Source organism: Salminus brasiliensis, chromosome 11, assembly GCF_030463535.1.
Source record: "Salminus brasiliensis chromosome 11, fSalBra1.hap2, whole genome shotgun sequence".
Taxonomy (NCBI): Eukaryota; Metazoa; Chordata; class Actinopteri; order Characiformes; family Bryconidae; genus Salminus; species Salminus brasiliensis.
This window is the reverse complement of record NC_132888.1, coordinates 15,113,782-15,132,672: the sequence shown is the minus strand read 5'-3', so window position 1 is coordinate 15,132,672 and position 18,891 is coordinate 15,113,782. Positions and strand designations below refer to the sequence as shown.

The 18,891-nt window shown below is 42.4% G+C and overlaps 3 protein-coding genes across 10 annotated transcripts in view; 2 read left to right on the top strand and 1 right to left on the bottom strand.

Annotated features, from left to right (window-relative positions):
* Window positions 1-18,891, bottom strand: part of nf1a (neurofibromin 1a) — a 63,948-nt gene that overhangs the window by 22,081 nt on the left and 22,976 nt on the right. For 4 of the 6 annotated variants that reach the window (XM_072691923.1, XM_072691924.1, XM_072691926.1 and 1 more), the window contains exons 30-35: window positions 17,653-17,715; window positions 15,392-15,550; window positions 15,184-15,281; window positions 14,940-15,086; window positions 14,364-14,510; window positions 13,793-13,903 (exon numbers count right to left, since the gene is read on the bottom strand). In XM_072691923.1, the coding sequence (XP_072548024.1) occupies window positions 13,793-13,903; window positions 14,364-14,510; window positions 14,940-15,086; window positions 15,184-15,281; window positions 15,392-15,550; window positions 17,653-17,715 (725 nt within the window). The remainder of the gene's footprint in view (window positions 1-13,792; window positions 13,904-14,363; window positions 14,511-14,939; window positions 15,087-15,183; window positions 15,282-15,391; window positions 15,551-17,652; window positions 17,716-18,891) is intronic. The other 2 variants (XM_072691925.1, XM_072691928.1) reach the window with 1 other exon arrangement.
* On the top strand, window positions 688-4,357 carry LOC140565254 (uncharacterized). 2 transcript variants are annotated; one of them, XM_072691094.1, is made up of 3 exons: window positions 688-853; window positions 1,299-2,420; window positions 2,457-4,357. In XM_072691094.1, exons 2-3 carry the CDS (start codon window positions 1,325-1,327, stop codon window positions 3,305-3,307), a joined length of 1,947 nt encoding a protein of 648 aa, XP_072547195.1. In that variant the 5' UTR covers window positions 688-853; window positions 1,299-1,324; the 3' UTR covers window positions 3,308-4,357. The 2 variants fall into 2 exon arrangements, with proteins under 2 accessions (XP_072547195.1, XP_072547194.1); XM_072691093.1 differs by having other exon boundaries at window positions 690-853; window positions 1,299-4,357.
* Window positions 8,531-13,157, top strand: LOC140565263 (oligodendrocyte-myelin glycoprotein). 2 transcript variants are annotated; one of them, XM_072691106.1, is made up of 3 exons: window positions 8,556-8,619; window positions 8,925-9,027; window positions 10,317-13,157. In XM_072691106.1, the coding sequence occupies exons 2-3, from the start codon at window positions 9,014-9,016 to the stop codon at window positions 11,494-11,496; spliced, it is 1,194 nt and encodes a 397-aa protein (XP_072547207.1). In that variant the 5' UTR covers window positions 8,556-8,619; window positions 8,925-9,013; the 3' UTR covers window positions 11,497-13,157. The 2 variants fall into 2 exon arrangements, with proteins under 2 accessions (XP_072547206.1, XP_072547207.1); XM_072691105.1 differs by lacking the exon at window positions 8,925-9,027 and having other exon boundaries at window positions 8,531-8,619.

Sequence of the window (18,891 nt, the reverse complement as noted above, 5' to 3'; positions counted from 1 at the left end):
ACAGCATAATCTCAGCATATAGTCAACTATATTTTTATCCTGCATTTATCTTTAGATGGTATGTGGCTGACCGAGTAGAAACATATGTAACACCACTTGGTTCAAAATCTCCCCCTACATGGTAACATGGTTAAATAATAAAAGCTAGTCTGGATAAGAGTACATCTCATTAGAGTCTGGTAAAGCTGCAAGACAGAAACGCAGCCAAAAAAGAAAAAAGGAAGAGATCCACATCACACCAATATCTATTTAATAAAACAGTTTCCAAGTGTCCTTCACTTGCTCTTTTAAATATTTTTTTTCATTTCCATCTTCTTATAAGGCAGAGGATACACTCATCCCAGGCTCCCAGCTTCTCTTGATATTCTGTACGGAAGGCAGAAACTCTCAGGAGAAAGTAATCTGGCTAGGCTGCATAGGCTGTACAACTTGGCGTTTTCAGAGTCAGCATTGCCAGCGTCACCACAGGCTATCCATCAACAACAGTAACAGTGCAACAAAAGCAGCGAGGAGACCTTATGACGACCATTTAAATTTAACTAGAAAACACTTAAGATAAATCTGATTCAGTTTCATCATCCTCAACCTGTTTATACATAGGGGCAATGACTTCAGACAGAATAAATTACTCATTAGCTGAGCAGAAAAAACAGTGGTTTCACAGCTCTCGTTTCCTGTAAGAGAAACATGCGCAAGTTCCGTATTCAACAAGCCCAGCGCTTCTCCCTCTCACACAGCTTTCAAAAGGGGCTCTGCATCCTCTTATCTGTCTAATGTAAAAGGTCTAATATTTACATCAAACCAGCAGCACAGAAGAATGTCTGGACTTCATTAGCCTATTATATTAAGACTGGTAAGTGAAACTATTTTGTGATTCTTGGTGAATTTCTATTATGAAACGGCACGAGACACGAGAGTACGCTGAACAAGAGAAATAGCATATAGTGTTTGCCTGTGAATGTATCAGAGCCTCAGCTTTACCAAGTCAGGCTGATTGTTAATCATATATTACTCTCTCTTGGATTTATTAATACTCATTTGATCTTTGATCTGCTGTCCTGTTAAGCCATTTTCAAAACAAAATAAAATAAAATAAATGATAATAATGTCTGTAAAGTTGCTTTATACAAAATCAGACAGTTACATAGAAAAGAAACACTTTGTCTGTTACCAAGTAAGCTCAAATGGGAAACATTTCACAATCTGTCCAGTTTCTGCAACTTGCAAGTTCTTCCTTTTAAAGAGTGAGTGTTGCTAACACATAACTAAAACGTCTTTATTTATATGGATGATTTCAGGGGGCACCATTAATGAAGACCACATCATGAGAATCATTCTCAGTATATGTTTGTTAGTTCTGCTATTTGCATGGGAACTTAATGGAGCTACAACCACCAGCCCAAGTATCCCTAGTAGGCATGCAGAACCTTCTGAAAGTCATGAGCCTCCATCAAGAGGTAAAGGATCCACCATTTTTTTTACAAGTGATCATCCCATCACAGAATTGGATAAGGACTCAAAACAGTTCTCACCAAAGCAGACCATCAGGGGTGCAAGCCTTGCAGAGCACAAAACCACTGAGGTGCAAACTACCACAAAAGAAAATGAGTCACCTCAAAGTTCTTTCTCCCTGAGCAGCTCAACTTTGCAGACAACAAGGAGCTTGGATTTCTCCAGCCCGCATAAAAGCTCAGCTGAAGATCACGAGCCTTCAACAAAAAGTGAAGAATCTACAATTTTATCCACAAGAGATCATGCCTCAGTGTCTGGTTCTGAAGATGGAGTCTCCTCGTCGGAAGAAGAAAACAAAACTACTGTGGTGCAAATCACCACAGGAGAACGCCACTCGTCTTCACATTTGTCCTCCCTGGTCACCTCAAGACAGCATACAAAAAGAAGCTTGGGCTCCGCTCAAAACAACCAACCCTCAAGTACAGCAGCCAAGCCGAATATGATGGACATTACTTCATGTACTGCTTGCTCCCCTTCAGCAGTAACACCCACAAAGGAGAACGGCCTAACAAATAACCTTCAGCGGAACATTTCAGAATCCCTCAGCCTACAGACCTCTGCCGCAGGTCAACTGCAAACTACCCAAGGCGTTATTACAGATGAGCCTGTAAATGTGGCTGCAGATAATCCGACAAAAGAACATACTACAAAATGGTCTTCACAAGCCCAGGAAAAGGGTAATGACAAGAATACTACTTCAACCACAGGTCATGAGATATTAATTACAACCAAGTCAAATAACATTTCAGAGGAGATAAGCAATGGTCATGACCGTGCTCTTTCTACTAGTGCTTCCACAATTCACAAAAAAGTCACATTCACAACAACCAGCTCCATGGCCTCCACAGGCTCCTCCACAGGCTCCTCCACAGGCTCCTCCACAGGCTCCTCCACAGGCTCCTCCACAGGCTCCTCCACAGGCTCCTCCACAGGCTCCTCCACAGGCGTCATCTCAACGGTTACCACAAAGATTGCAACCACTGCAATCACAGATACTACGACAACAGTAACACATGGCATGCCAACAAATGCAAAAACGTCTACAGATGCACCTACGACCTCTCTCACCACTCGGACTGACAAGACACAAACCACTAAAAAGCCCATGCCAGTAATCCCAGAAAACCAGAACAAAAGCAATGCAAAAAAGAACAGTGGGAATGCAGGCCCCATAGTGGCAGCTCTGATTGGCAGTGCTCTGGTTCTTATGTTTATAGCAATTGTGGTGATTTTGCTAAGAAAACGTCAAATGCAGAAAAAACAAAAGGACAATCCTGACTGGGCTGGTCCCTCGCCGTTCCTTGAAAGTGAAACCCAGCCTAACCCAGCCACACAGGCTGATGATGGGCTGGTTCACAGACGTGACACCAAAAGGATCTCCCTCCATTCATTTCTTCCCCAAAGGCTCTCCCAGCGGCTTTCATTGCTGGTAGAGGAGGAGGTCCAGATGAACGACATGGCAGTAAGTAGCACGTTTGGCAAAAATGAACAACCAAAGAATGGGACACCAACGGCGCAACAGGACCAGCCACAGGACCAGCCACAAAAAGCTGAGGACCACGACCCAGCTGTGGTCTCTTCAGATTCAAGTGTGCCTGAGACCGTCAACATGCCTGCTGCTCCTGTCGACAATGGGAATATCCAACCAGCACCTACACCTGATGATAAAGAAATCACCTCATCTCCAACCTCAGAGACTAATTCTGCCCTTCCAACTCCACCACCATTTGAGGATGTAGACCTCAGTCTTCCTCAAACAAATGCTGCACATACACCCCCTGCTCCACAACCCTAAACTCGATGACATGGACAAACCACTTCCTCACCATCAACCACTAACCAGAATAGAAAGAAAAAAAGATAGATAGTAGTAGATACTTCTCTGCTTTTAAAAAAGCAAATTAAAAGTACTAATTAAACAAAAAGTATTTTACATAGAACTGGTGTAACCTACCATAGACTTGCATTTTGATCAAGGGACTTCGAATTAACTCCAACAGCCCAGTCAATTAGCTCCTGTAATGAAGAACTCTGGCTCATTAAAGCAAATTCTCCTTCACTGATTGATTGCTTCTAAAGCCTTTATATTTAGACCACTGCTAGAAAATAGGGATGTGTGTAAATGTGCTAATGCAAAAATGGTCTATTTTTATGTAAGACTTCCTGTGTTTTTAGATCCAACACTGGGTCGGTCAGTGGGAATATATGAGATTACTGCACTGCAGCATTACATACTAGAATCGATTGATATTGGAGAGGGTGAGACTATATAGGTTGCAATTTAGTCTCACACTCATGCTCATGGAATGGGAAATGCCTACAATTCTCAAGCTGACAATGCACATAAAATCAGAACCCAATGTGTATCTGTGTGTGGTGTGTGTATGAGTGTGGAGAAAGCAAAAGCAGGAGAGAGAGGCAGCAAGAGAGAGAGAGAGAGCGGGAGAGGGTGAGTGGGTTTGTGAGAAAGACAGGGGCGAGAGACAGAATGACTATGTGTGTAAAGCATTGCCGAAACAGTTTGAGTGAGTTACTGCAGTGCCACAAGCTTCAGCATCTGACTGCTTTTCTGGGCAGCAAACAACCTGTGATTCACAATCCAGGCAGCCCAGCTACAGCCCCGACTCTGAAAGTGTCCCTGCGCTGGCACAAGTCAATGAGGGATGTTTAAGTCACTGGTGCGGTACTTTACATTAAAACAAATGAAAGGAAATATGGTTAATGTAGAACAGCATTTGCACGGCAAATTCAGAAAAGTACATTTTCTTTACATGATAGTTAATTTTATTTGTGCTGATATCTGATGTTCCTCTGTGTGGTTACAAATAAAATTTGTCATATTTGATACAGCCTCCTTTCACTTATTATGTTTGCTTTAATACAGATATTTAAATGTGTTCAGGTTGTAAAGCTCATCACAGAACTGCCACTGTTACAATTACCCCATCGAGGCAGCTAGTTGTATTATTCACACACCCTCTCCTTACTGCTGAACTTTATGTAAATGGTAGGTGCTGCAGTGACACTGACACGGTGGTGGCGTTACAAGTGGATCAGCCACAGCAGTGCTGCTGGAGTTTTTAAACACCTCAGTGCCCAACCAGAAATATCCAGCCAACAGCGTCCTCAGTGCAGCACTAGGGCTAAAGGACTAGAGGATGACCAACACAAACTGTGCAGCAACAGATAAGCTGCTGTCTTTGACTTTACATCTACAACGTGGACAATCTAACGAGGTAAGAGAGTGTACAATGAGTGGGTCCAGTGTTTAAAGACTCCAGCAGCACTGCTGTGTCTGATCCACTCGAACCAGCACCACGAATACACCACCATCCAGCCAGTGTCACTGCAGTGATGACAAAGAACCACCACTCAAATACAACCTCCTCTGTGGTGGCCCAGTGGGGACTTGACCACTGAAAAACAGGGTGAAAATAGGCCAGCAAAGTGAGCAGAGAAACAGATGGACTACAGTCTGTTATTCCAGAACTACAAAGTGCTCCTGTTTTGTAAGTGGAGCTGACATAATGGACAGTGACTGTAGAAACAAGGTGGTGGTGTTAATGTGAGGCTGAGTGGTGTATATAGATTAGAAAGCAAAAACCAAAACTGATTGGGTTATGATCTGTTCTTCCTTACACATTCCAGAGCCGAATCCCCACTTTTAAGCCTGTTAGCTGCTATCATGGCTAATTTTATGTGCATTATAAATGACTGTTCTCTATTGACACCAATGTAGATGTTTAATACTTCAGAATTAGGTTGCATCGCTTTAAATCAAAATGAAAGGCACCAAATATGTAACTGGCATTGCAAACAGGTCTTTGTTGTAACTGTGAGATTCTTCTTTTACATGTAAATAGCACCATCTGTGAAGATCTGCTTACAGGGCATGTGCAAATGGGGCAGAGCAAAAGTAGGAAATGGCACAGTTGAATAGGACATGAACCACAAGACTTTTTTTAGATGTTTCACTTGTATATGAGTAAACCTTGTGGTTCCCACAGAAAAAGGCCAAGATAACCTCAGGAGTTCCTGTTGTATGGCAGCTGGGCCAAATTACTCTGAACTGCCTCAAGGTCAGACGTGACCTTTAACTAGCCAACAGCTGACCATCAGCGTGAATACTGTAGTGGTAAGACAGATGACCACAGCTTGCTGACAAAACCCAGAAATTTCCAGTCACAACATAGCAGATACACAAAACTTGCAAGCTTGCTGTTAGTGTTGATCACACATCTGCCGAGCTGCATGATGCCGTCCATCATTCTTGAATAGAGGGGACGGCGAGCCAATGACACATGCACACTGTGCGTGTGGATGAGCCCTGTGATGAGAGAAATGTCAAGGCCGAAAGATCTATTCTAAGAGGCTGATAGCTTGCATAAATGATCTTCCTGTACACCAGCTTCCATCACCACTTACGCACACATTGGCAAAGACTGGTGGCTGGAACTATTTAACAAGAAAAAAAAAAACCATGTCAATAAAAGACATGTAAAAGTGACGAAAAAGCACTTCTTTTTAATTATGTCACCTTCATTAGAACATTACCCAAGATCTCTATCTATTATTTATACTATCATCAAACAACAATCAGCACTTAATGAGGTTACATTAGGTGAGTTGATGATGGGATATAACAAATGCACATGCTGCCTTGGGGCTTTAAATCCTAAACTAAAATTAAGGCGCTGCTTGTCCTTGATCGACAATGTCAGAACTGTCAGCACTTTCATTAACCATTCTAACCTCCACTCAAAATTAGAATACAAAGACCAGGTTATTTACTTCTATCTAGCATAACAGAGTGTCATGTCATTCTTTGACTAAGTGCAGTGATCTGAACCATTAGTCAGCTTTTCTGTCATCAGCGCGCCAATCATCAACAGGAAGAGCAAAGGAAAAGCTATAGCAAAACATCACCACACACATTAAGTATCTCAGCAGTCCCGCCACAAAGCCGCTCTAACATAAACGTCACTTCATCCAAAAAAATTAAATACAAAAAGCACAGCCATGCCTTGAAAAATAATTAGGTGCCAAACATTTCTGCACAGACTTGTATAGCATTTCGTACAATAAATAATACCATTGCAGGCAGCCTCTGAACAGTCTGCGTGGGGTTAAACGACGACTACATGACTTTAAAGTCCGGATCATTAACAAATTGGGTATCTCTCATCAACTATCCCACTTGTTTCCGCACATGTTTTGGTAACCGAAATAATGAAGGTAATTAGGTACAAATGAGGTTGTTGCCTCATCAAACCTGCTCAACCAAACATGCTCTCCTGTTCCATGGAGACAAAGAGGGCAAAACAAATATGGAGGCCAATAAAGAGGCCACTGCTGTTTTCACCACATTTTCACTGAAACACTGAAGAAACGCCTATGGGTCACAGATAAGAGGCGTGATCACTGTGTGGTAGTTTTTATACTTCATATTGCAAAACTGCAGACTTGAGCCAATGAGCACAGGCTCAATTAGGGAAAGGAAAATACAGATATATCGAAATATCACAATATTATGTTTTGCAGCAACTGTATCAATTCTCAAAAAACTGTATAGAGTAATGAATACTTTACAAGTAAAGACTGGTGGCAGACAGAGATTCATTCAGGGTTGTGTTTAAAGCCTGACTGCTCCATAACAGTGTTTTCACCCGCCTTCAGATCTCACTGTTCTGACTGGACAAAAAGTTAACTTTTCTTTTACTCAGATTTGATGCATACAGTGGTGCATGTTCCTAATATTGGACCTCTGTGCATTTGCAGATTTTTGCCAAAACACCGTCCTGGGCTCCACCAGTTTTAGAACTGAAGATTACACCTTTTCTAAGATGCATAAAAATGATTACCTAATTATTTTTCTCAAGTTGTTTTTAAACTTAACCATCAGGAGGGAAGGGATATGATTATATGGGGACATACTGAGAGCAAATGAAAAGAGGAAGAGAAACAGAGAAAGAGAGACAGACAGACAGGCGCAGAGAGATGGAGAGGAAAGTGGGGGAGCAGAAGTAGGGAGGCAAAAGTGAGTGTCTATGAATCAATGCAGGAGGGAGAACAGATCGATTGAAGGCTGCACAAGTTGCAAAGTGGTGCCTTTCACATTTTATAGTCAGTCTAAAAGATGGAAGATATAAGATACTTTAAATCTCCAGCTAAAATTAAGGCACTGTCTAACCTCCAATCAAAATTTGAATACCAAGTCCAAGTTACTGACTTCTGCCTAGCATAAGAGTGCCATATGCCATTTTCTTTCACCAAGTGCATCGATGTGAAACATTAGTCAGCTGTTCTTTCATCAGTGCACCATCAACAACAGGAAGAATTAAAAGCACCACACATATACAGTATCTCAGCAATCTCACGTTTTCTCACCAAGTCTCTCCAAGACTAACTGCACACCACACATACGGCTGCCTGTACAACTGCTGCTGAACAGGTACAATGTCACCCTGTCAGAGAGAAAGCAGGTGTAGTAGCTGTGTTTAAAAAGGCAGATGCATTTACACTGAACCCTGCACAGCACACGTCACGCCACATGCGTACCTGAACACTACACATGTAGAAAACAGCATGTCTGGAAATGGAGTGAGAGACAGAAAAAGATGGAGAGAGAGAGAGTGAGAGACACAGAGACAGAAAAAGATGGAGAGCACGGTAGTGAGGGTGAGAACATGCGAGAGAGAGAGAGAGAGAGAGAGAGAGAGAGAGAGAGAGAGAGAGAGAGAGAGAGAGAGAGAGAGAGAGAGAGAGAGAGAGAGAGAGAGAGAGATGATTTCGTTGAGTGTGCGGATCCTGATTATAAAAAGATTGGAGTCAGCAGCCTCTCCCAACCCCCCCACCCCCCTCCACTCTTTCAGCAGCAGTAGGCACTGTTTCTATGCTGCATTTCTCCACTCCCCCTTTCTTCCTCTCTCTAGCGCTCTCTCTCTCACCCCCCTCCTCTTGCACCCCTTTTTTCTCCCATACTTTTTCCACAAGCTCGGATGATGGTACAGTGAGCAGACAGAGGCTGCAGCAGTGGGGGCCAGAGCCGTCAGGGGCTCACTTACTCACTCACAGCACTGCCATGCCAGGAGGGAAGCCCAGCCATGGGTGAGTGAGAGAGGAGCTCCACCTATTAAACTGCTACTGGTTAGGAAGAGGGGGTGGCGGGGTGGGGGTGCTGAGGTTGATGGAGGGGGTAATGTGGGGAGAGCAGTGGCGAGAGAGAGTGAGGCGAGCAAGGAGAAGAGAGAGCAGAGAGGTAGAGAGATAATCAAAGAGAGGGAGGACCAAATCACCGTGCTGAGCAGCAGGAAAAAAAAGGAGAGAAACAATATCTTTATTTAAAAAAAAACAAAAAAAAAAAGGAAAAAAGGAAAAAAGGTAGCGACTGAAATTACCCTCTGCTGCTCTAGATAAAAAGGAGAGCATGGGAGGAAGAAGTGGCTGAGGCGTGGCATAGAAAGAAAGAAGGAAGAGGAAGGAAGGAAATGATGCCGAATTGATGAAAAGGATAAGGTAAGTCACTTTCAACATGGAAAATCGACAGGGTCACATGTTTTGTAAAGACGGGGTTGACATATGCAAGGCATGGACTCCATACTGAATGAGCATGCTGTCTTTTAGCCTGCAACCATTTCCATCCTAGATAGAGCATACAGTGCTATATTTACTGCACTACTCCCTTCTGGTTAAGAAATGCATGGACTTGCAATAGTTACATTGTCGTATATATAAATAAAGATCCTGTCTATCCATCAAACATGCAGAGAAGACCTGAAATTTCTAGAACCTCAGTGTGGTGTAGAGTATATGGATCTTGTCCTCAGATGCCCCACAGAGCCTGCAGCTAATGAGGAACCGGAGAGGAGAGAGGAGGACAGGATGCAGGCGCTAGTAACCAGGCTAAATGCTCACTGCAGCAGCAGCAGCAGCAGCAGCAAAAGCAACAGCAATAGCAGCAGCAGTAGCAGGGCAGAGTAGCTACTGGCAGGGACTCAAACTCCAGCCACACTGCAAGCAAGAGGGAGTACTGAGGGGGCTCTGTTCACTCACCCCTCGCTGTGGCCAAGAGCACACAACCCAAGAAAAGGCACAACAACGCCTTATGCAACTGTAACCGAAACGGGAACCAAATTGCGAGAACGTTCTTGTGATTCAACAAATTACAATACGAGTCTGTGTTTATGTTGGCATGTGACTAGCTTTCCTAGCTATTCTAGCGTAAATATTTAAAGAACGGCTCATCCATGATTAAAGCTATATCAAATATCCGGGTCACTCAGCTGCATACTTAAGTAGTAAAATGACAATTTTACTACATGGCCTGAAGATTGATGTAATGTGTGTTGAACCAGCTAATTTCACTTGTCAGTGAACATGTTCAGAGGAGCTGTGGCGAGTTAGTATTCATAAGACTGCCAGGGGGGGTGATTAGAGGACGCCAGATGGGGTGTGCACGGGTAATATGCTCCATTCTGTACTGCAGTCTTTTGCCATCAAATGTTATACACACTGATTCAGCCAATAAGCTTCCCTTATGCAGGAATTGCTCAGAGAGCGAGAGTGACAGACTGTGGGAAGCCAGGAGCTACAAGGAAGCCGAATGAACTAGCCTAAGGCCAATTTGGTTAGCTTTGATGCTAACATCTTTGTCAACCTTCCAAAGTAAACAAATCAGTCAGGCTGCACCGAAGCACTAATCTGCCTCGTGTAATATTTAGAAATGCATGCATGTGGCGTACAATACTTCCTTAGTTCTTTGCAATGACCAATAAGTGATTTTCCTTTTTCTTTCCCTTTCATAGGACTGCTAATACAATGGCTGCATCTATGGTGGCAAGCCTGCTCCTCCTGCTTATTTGTGCAGGATCCACGATAGCCATCTGTCCCTCGATGTGTTCCTGCGGCAGAGGCCACCGGGTGGTGGACTGCTCTGCCCGTGCTCTCAGTCTACTGCCGGACAGCCTGCAGCACAACATCCATTTCCTCAACTTGTCCCACAACCGGCTGCAGAACCTGGATGGGCTTCTAAGCCACTTTGCCCACCTAAGAACTCTGGATATTTCTCATAACCACCTCCGCCACTTTCCTGCTGGTCTGCCCAGGGCACTGTGGGATATTCATGCTTCAGGCAACCACATTCAGCAAATGGAGAAGAACGACACCGCTTACCACTGGAACCTGCAGTCCCTAGACCTGTCCAACAACCAGCTGGATCGGGTGGTCTTCATTAACAACACGTTACCCAGTCTGCGAGCGCTCAATCTCAGCCACAATAAGTTCTGGACTGTGCCCACCAACATGCCTCACAATCTGGAGGTGGCAGACCTCTCCCACAACTTCCTGCTGCAGATCTTGCCCGGCTCTCTGGACCGACTGCCCCGTCTGTCTCGATTTTACCTGCATGCTAACCGCTTTGCTTCACTGAGCGAGGGTGTGTTCAATCGATTGGAAGCATTGCAGCTCCTCACTCTGGGGGATAACCCCTGGGCCTGCGAGGATGAGGAAAACATAACCCACCTGCTGCACTGGGTGCAGCAGACCCCTGCGAAAGTGCTGGGCTGCCCTTGCTATATCAGACCCACTTGTGGTGAGGCTCATCTGGCCACCAGCAGAACCTGGCATTCAGCCTCATATACTGAGCCACCGTTGGGTACAGACACGCGTGACTCCGGGCACAGAACACCCATACTTGCAGTCACCTCGGGGTATCTGTCCAAATCAGCAATGCTCAACTTGCCACACAACCGTAGCGTTGGAAATGCCACTGGGGCAGGTGAGCAAGCACTGACCAAGGGCGGGGTATATCTGACTTCCACACCCTACACACCCTCGACCCAATCAAGCACAACAATCCGCACACGAAGCGCCAAGAAGGCAATACCTGGCAAAGCTCGCAGCACAAGCATCCATATTCATGCAGGCAATCTTCATATTGTCGCTTTGAACCTTCTGGTTACAGCGATCATCTTCAGCACCTTCTGAAACAACGCATTCTTTGGTGACCAGGAATGTAGCATTGTTCTGGACTTAAAACAAACTAAAAAAAATGCTCACCGATACACAAGATTGTCAAAGGAGAGTCTCAACTTCTTGGTTTTAACCTCACACACTGACTGTTAGTGCCTCTATGGGTATTCTCCACAACATATATATCTCTGTCTGCTTCAAACAATCTGACCAATCTCTACTGAATGTAGCTATTGTGCATATTCATACAGAAACCTAAACTAAATGTACACTACAGTTGATGTGGACACTTGGCTGTTCTCTCTAGTAATATGCTCGTCCATTGACAGACACTGTTGCATTTAATGGTTTAAATAGTATGAACCTGAAACCTCTGGACTGCAGTCTCCTCTGATTTTCAGCACGAACGAAAATATTCAAGGTCACTCGACTGCAGATGTCAGAGATTCTCATTTCCAGTCATCGCCAGTCTTTAAAGTGCAGAATAAAGAAAAGACCTGCCAGTTGTTAAATGTCCGTAAACTTTAGCCATGGAGAGAAACATGCAGTAAGACAGCAAGGAACTAAGAGCTAAAGCTGATCACTCAAGAGAAACAGTGGAGTCAAACGGTGACCCCGGCCGTAGTAGATTGTGGCATGTATAAGGAGCTGTGGGCAGTGCTTACCCCAGCAATAATAGGATGTGATAAATAAGACCCAGGGGTCTGCTAACGGACCAATCCCTGGGTGGTTGCTCACTCAATACAAGAGTCAACAAGGCTGCCCGGCCACTTCCTCTTGGTGCTCTGAACAAATAAAGGCTGACAATCCAATGAAAGCCTCCCACCTACTCCCAACCAGCTGAAAGCATCATAAAGATCATGCAAGCATTTAGCACTGGGTGATGATTCTGTAGGAGCGAACAGGAGATGCCAGCTTTACTCCAGCAAAGCATTCTGTCTGAAGCTTTCCGGCAGCATTCAAGCTTCTTGTGTTTTTTTGTGATGATAGGTTTCCTGACCAAAAAAAAAAAAAAAAAAAGTAGTATTTTGATAAGGGCTAAAAAGTCATGCTTGTCCTTAAACAGTAGGGGGGGGGACTTCATCCCTCAAGAACTGGACTAGCAAAAATGAGACAAGATAAAAAGGAACATGGTAAGAGGAAAGCTCCAAACATCATGCTTTGTGGAAAAACAGGTCTATAATTGATCATCCTTTCCAAAAGACATTGGGTAACATGAGAATCGCTCCCAAGAATAAGGGCAAATACCCAAACCTTTAGATTCAGGGATAGCAGAAGAATTGTTCCGTTTAAGAAAGTGGCTTTTAATTAAGGCTTTAAATCTTTAAATCAAGTGTAAGCAGTAAGCAATAGTGCTCATCACAGTAGACTTCAAGAGAAAAACAGACTGTGTACGTCAGATAGCAACACAAGGCAGACTGTAATACAGGTAAATGACAGTAAAAAATAAAATCCTAATGTGTACATATATGCAGAGGATAGTCAAGTCTAATCAATCATTTTGTGGGATCCTCCCTTTCTGGCATGTGAAATAAGCCTTACAAAGCTTGCAGAATTCGCTTTCCATACCGATGGTAAGCATGGACCTCATTGCTGCTATAAACCACTTCTGCCAACAAATGATTTAATCATTTCAACAAGACGACTGGTTTACAACCTACAATTAAAACAAATGTTTTAAATACAGCATGCATTGACTGTCATTTGTAACCATTCCATATTTAATGGGTATACTCAACCATTAACATGCCGTTAAATAAAAAATAAATAATTTTTTTTTTTAAAAAAACAGTGTTACGAGGAAAGTAACATCACGCTCATAGCTGGCGTCTAGCTTCTACTTGTTGCAAGCTATGTAAACAAATTCAATTTATGATTTTTAATACTGCATAGTGGTGACTGGACTACAAGGTTTGCACTAAAGCTCAAGATAGAGGTTGCACAGTACCTTAACATTCCTTAAAATACCTTCGGCTTCAAGAATTTGTCAAGAAAAAGATACATTATTTATTTTTTGGTTTTAATTTTTTTTAGTTTTAAACAGTGTCCAACACCGAAGCGCTTTCATGATTTAAGGAGATTCACATGTAGATATAATTTCTCATTTCTCCCTCTATTATTTTGCAAACACATTCTGTAAAAAAATAAGCTTCTTGTCTGGATACTTTTAAAATATTTAAAATCATACAATAAATAAAATGTCTTATCAAACCAATTTGAGTGAATAGTGCCATCTTAAATTGTGCAAGTGTGCTAGTGCTAGTGAGTTAAGTGCACAAGGTATCAGACCAACTTTAAATAAGGACCTTACCTCCGAGCAATGTAATAGAAGACAGGATTGCCATTTTTAGATGTTCCTGCCTGGTAAAAGATGTTAAGTGTCTTCAGGGCTTTGAATTCTTCTTTTTCATGGACTTGGTGCCTGGAGGGTAATAAAAATGTTCAGGGCTACGCTTCGTCTGATATCAGGTATACTTAAATTAAATGCATCCCATTTTCAACCTTTAAAAACCTACCCTAACTGCTTCAAAATAATTGTACTTTTATAGTAGTCCCTCTGGCCTGATGAAGGTGAAAAAAAAACCTTACTACTGACAGCAAAAGGAGAAGTGCAAGTCATAACATTACACCTTGAAATAAAATGTAACATACTCCACTTACAAACACCCTGCAAAGGAATTTAAGTGCACATTTTAAGGCATTTGGGGCAATGGGGCATCAATGTGTCGCTCACTGTAAATTGTAGTGATAAGTACAACAGAGTCTAGTGTGCTTTTCTCAAGCTAATGTCCTTTTGTGTCCAAGGGGAATAAGAACATGCAGCATTTCTAACTGCATTGGACTTTGGACTTGACTGGCCACAGAAAAGGCAATAAGTCTACCTGGTCATGAACTCTTCAAACTTGGAACTGGTGAGGTTGAGGCTGGACCAGTGAGTGTCTGCTACAGGTTTGTGCTCAGGAGGGCCGAGGTAGGCCAGGAGGGTAGCCATCTTATCAAAGGGTCTCCTACCCACAGCCTTGTGGTCTCTGACAAACACAAATCAGTTGTGAGATTTATCAGGATCAGGTCATCATGACTGAAAACAAAGTGATTAGGTGAAACAAAACATCCTCCAGGCTACACCGAGATGTGTGTCCATCATATTTGAAGACAGTTACGATGACTGGCTTCCATTTGTTATTAAATTAATGTGAAAAATGATTTTCCAATGTCAACACAATGTAGTAGTTTACCACTACACCTGTGTATAGTCCTACCCAAAAAGCAGAAATGCAAACAGGCTTCACAGCTCAAAAACCACAACCCCTTAAGGGAAGTGGAAGCAAGACAGTGCAAGACCGGAGAAAAGTTTGAGGCCAACTTCCTCTGACCAGTCGACAAACTTTCTCTTTATAACTTATGAAACAAATAGCATTTTATCTCCAATCCCTCTTTTATCCAGCACACGGCCATACCTGTTGCTGGACAGGTATTGACCAATTCTCTCCTGATTGTTCCAGAGGAGGCGGTGGAGGGCCAGTACATTGCCATCACTGATGAAAGACAGGCTGTGGTTGACAGAGTCACTAGGTGGGGAGTCAGAAGCTATGTCCAGGAAAAACCTAATAGATGACAATAAGCAATTACAATTACTTGCAACATATTGATTAACACAAATCATACAGTTTCATACCTGCATAACAGTAGCCACACACATACCTCCGAGCAGCATCAAAGTTGCTTTTCACAAAATCATTAAACGGCCTCATATGTTCTTCTTTAGTAAAGAGGACATGATTAGCAATGCTCTGCAGAATCTGAGAGACAGGAGAAACAACAGTGAAACCAAGTTCCTTCTTGCAAGCATCGTTTGAAATAAAGAGGAACAGTGAGTGATGCATGTGTTCCAGCAAGCAGCATCCCGTACCTTAGACATGAGCTTGAGGCCTCGCTCAATCCGAGGAGGAGGCTTTTTGTCTAGGATGCCTGCCTCATAAGGGGACACTATGGCCGGGTTGATGAAGCGCAGAAACATGGCGCTGCCTACAGCACCTATGCTGTTCTGGGGGAAACGCTGACTGACCACCTGCATGTAGACACAGTGGGTAAAGGAAGAGGGGAAGGGAGAAGCAGGGGAAAGGGATGGGCATGGAAAATGCAAGACAAAAAAGAGAAAGACAGAGATGTCAAATGAAACCAATAAGATCACAAAATACTTCAAGCTCTCTAAAAGAGCAGTTTTTTTTGTACAACTGCCTTAATACATGTGGGGGAAAAGAATCATGAAGACTGATGCAAGAGAATGGCCATTGTACAAAGAGTAGGTTTATAGAGTTTACTATGTAATGAGAAGATAAAAAAAAAAAAAGAAAAAAAAAAAAAAAAAGAGACAGACTGTGAATGGAAGTAGGACATTACTCAAAACCTGAGTGAAACACTGCTCAGTGAATCTGCAGTAGTGAGCAAACACAATAAAGTCCCATAACTTTGCATAATGGGAAACATGCAAGTAAATATGTTCATCTTAGCCACCTAACTGCCCCACAACACAGCCATCAAAAGTGCACACACACAAGGTTTCAATACTAAAACACAATGAGTTTAGATATGGTATAAAACAGAAAAGAGTATTGACAACACACACACACACACACACACACACACACACACACACACACACACACACACACACACCTCAACACCGTGCATCTGTATGCAGCCCACCATACAGACCCAAACATCTGACCCTCATCCTGTTTAAAGTATTCAAACCCTTCCCAAATTACACACTGGAGAGTGTGTTACCTGACTCGTGCTTACCATGCACTTTCCTCCCCTTAATTAAAACATTAACACGTTTCAATGTTTCTAAGAGAATGTGTTGCTACTTTTTCTCTTTTTAAAAAAATTATGGTTCAGCACAGCAATCTCACTAAGCTTAAAAAATAATTTCCAAATATGCGGAAAATGTCCTTATCTACTGAAACCCACACTTTGCAAAGACTAAATATATAAAGATACAATTAAAAAAATAACTAAAATAAAAAAATAAACACCAAATACATATACACATCTGTCATTAGCCATAGTCATAAGAAAAAGAAAAAGATGTGGCAAGTGGCAAGATGTGCATACATCCTGAAGACAAAACACACTGTACAATCAATAGAACATTGACCACCACTCCAACAACTGTCAACTTGTTCAACACTCCCACACAGCACATGCAATCCTGTATGCGGAGCAGTGAAAGTCCTGACCCAATACCCAGTTCGCAAGCGCATGCTTTACATTGCACACCAAGTGTAAGGCCACTAAGCAGCATCTTTGGGTGTTGGACCAATTAGAACCAAACATCATATTATATATTATATAAACATAAAATGTGACTCTCTGCTTAAACTCTCGCTTTGCTTAAGACATAGCAAAGGAGTATAGTATAAGCTATAGGGCTACAGAATTCAGTAATAACAGAAGTCTTGCAGTGGTCAATACTTTTAATTTCTTTAATATATATTATTATAATTTAACCATATACATTTTCATCTCAAACAACAAAATTGCACTTAATCAGTTGGTCTCCGCCTTTAAACAACAGATCATGTGAGCTACTGCTTGACTATAATGAAAACCTGCAACATCCTTGGCAATGGAGGAGAAGGCTGGACGTTCATCTCACTTGTTCTTGGACATTACACCTGAAGCCCAGTCACACGTTCTTGACTGCTACAAGCTGACTTTGTGGAACTCTGCTTGAATTTGGTCCTTATTCTTTTCCTGGTGTGCAAGGGTATCCATGGCGGAGGAGGTTTCTCCTCAGCAATGGAGAAAACACAGAAGGGTAAACTCATCTGTATGACGTGATGGACAGATGGAAAAGCTTGACCAGTCCCAAGAGTGCACCACACAACTAGCCTTCTTACATTTCAATCCAGACCAGAAAGGTTCAGCAAACTGGTGATCCACAGAGCTACATTGTTTCAACCATGACTTTTGAGTTAGTAAGAGGTTAGTAAGGCCATGTTGCTTATGAACATGTTTGGAGGCAAAAAAAAATATAAATAAAAAATGCTTGAGGAAAAAAAGGAAAGAAATAAAATAAGTTGCGGCTTTTCAGAATGAACAAATCAACCCAAAAATGGTGGCTAAAAAATAAATAAAAATAAAATAATGTTCTGGGAGACTTACGGATTTTTTGTTTTCCTTTTTTTCTTTAACAGTGGCTTTATTCAGTAGGGAGTGGCAAGTAGCCTACAGGGCAGAGATGGGCACAGAGAGGTCACAGCAGCGGCTACACAACAAACAGTGAGCACAGCGTACACAGCCATTATGCTTATATATATAGACACACATACACACACACTCACTTCATCTTAGCCTTAAGGTTCTGACTCTGACATACAAAGTTTCATTGACCATCCTACTTACTTCAAATTACCCCTTATTTATCAGCCATGTAAGGTAAACGATCAGCGATTAGCTACTTACTGTGCAACAAAATCTAAAAACCAAACCCAACCATTAAAAAAAAAACAAAAAAAAAACAAAAAAAAAAAAAACACCTCTTTTCTGCATGAGTCACAAGGTCTTTCAATACCAAATCAGGATGAGTTGTGGAATTGTGGTTTAGCTGAAGAGGTGAGCATGAAAGAGAATGATTTTTTTTTTTTTGGCCTAAATGCAAAGCATGTGGGACGCTGGCCCCGTACAGCAGCAAGCAGCTCAATGAGTGACTCACTCAACCGACTGTGTGTTTCTGAGATGAGAAGATGGTGGGCTGCTCAAAGATACACACATGCAGAGTAAACGGAAAGAAAACAAGCAGTAGGTGTGAGGCTTGGGCCACTTCTTCCTTCTTACAAAGGCATGCTTTCAGGGTGCACACACTCTGGGCTTTGTGTAAAACTTCCGTACTGTAGACAGGTTGCTTTCCCTGTCGCCTCAACCAAACCAAATACTCCCCGCCTATTACTCTACAGCTATAAGCCTACAAATGTTAATTCACAAAAATCTAACTCAAACACAGACACCCCCAAAGAGCAAGGGACCACAGAAGCATTTAAGAGAACAGCATTGAGTTTATAAAGGTTTGTGCCTATTAGTGAACCAAAGGATCACTACTTAAAGAGAGCGTTTAGCCTTCCCCTTTAGCCAAACGAAGTTCTGTGTACGTAAGTAAGTGTAAGTTTGCTTCTGTAGCTTTGTACTCAAGCTACAAGGCTAATGCAGTTCAGGACAAATGAAAGCTAAGTGCTTGTGAACTGCATGCCCAAATTACACACACACACACACACACACACACACACACACACACACACACACACACACACACACACACACACACACACACACACACACACACACACCACGTCAAGTAATATCAAAATAACTCCCTATGTAGTCCAACGCTGTTTTTTTTATTTATTT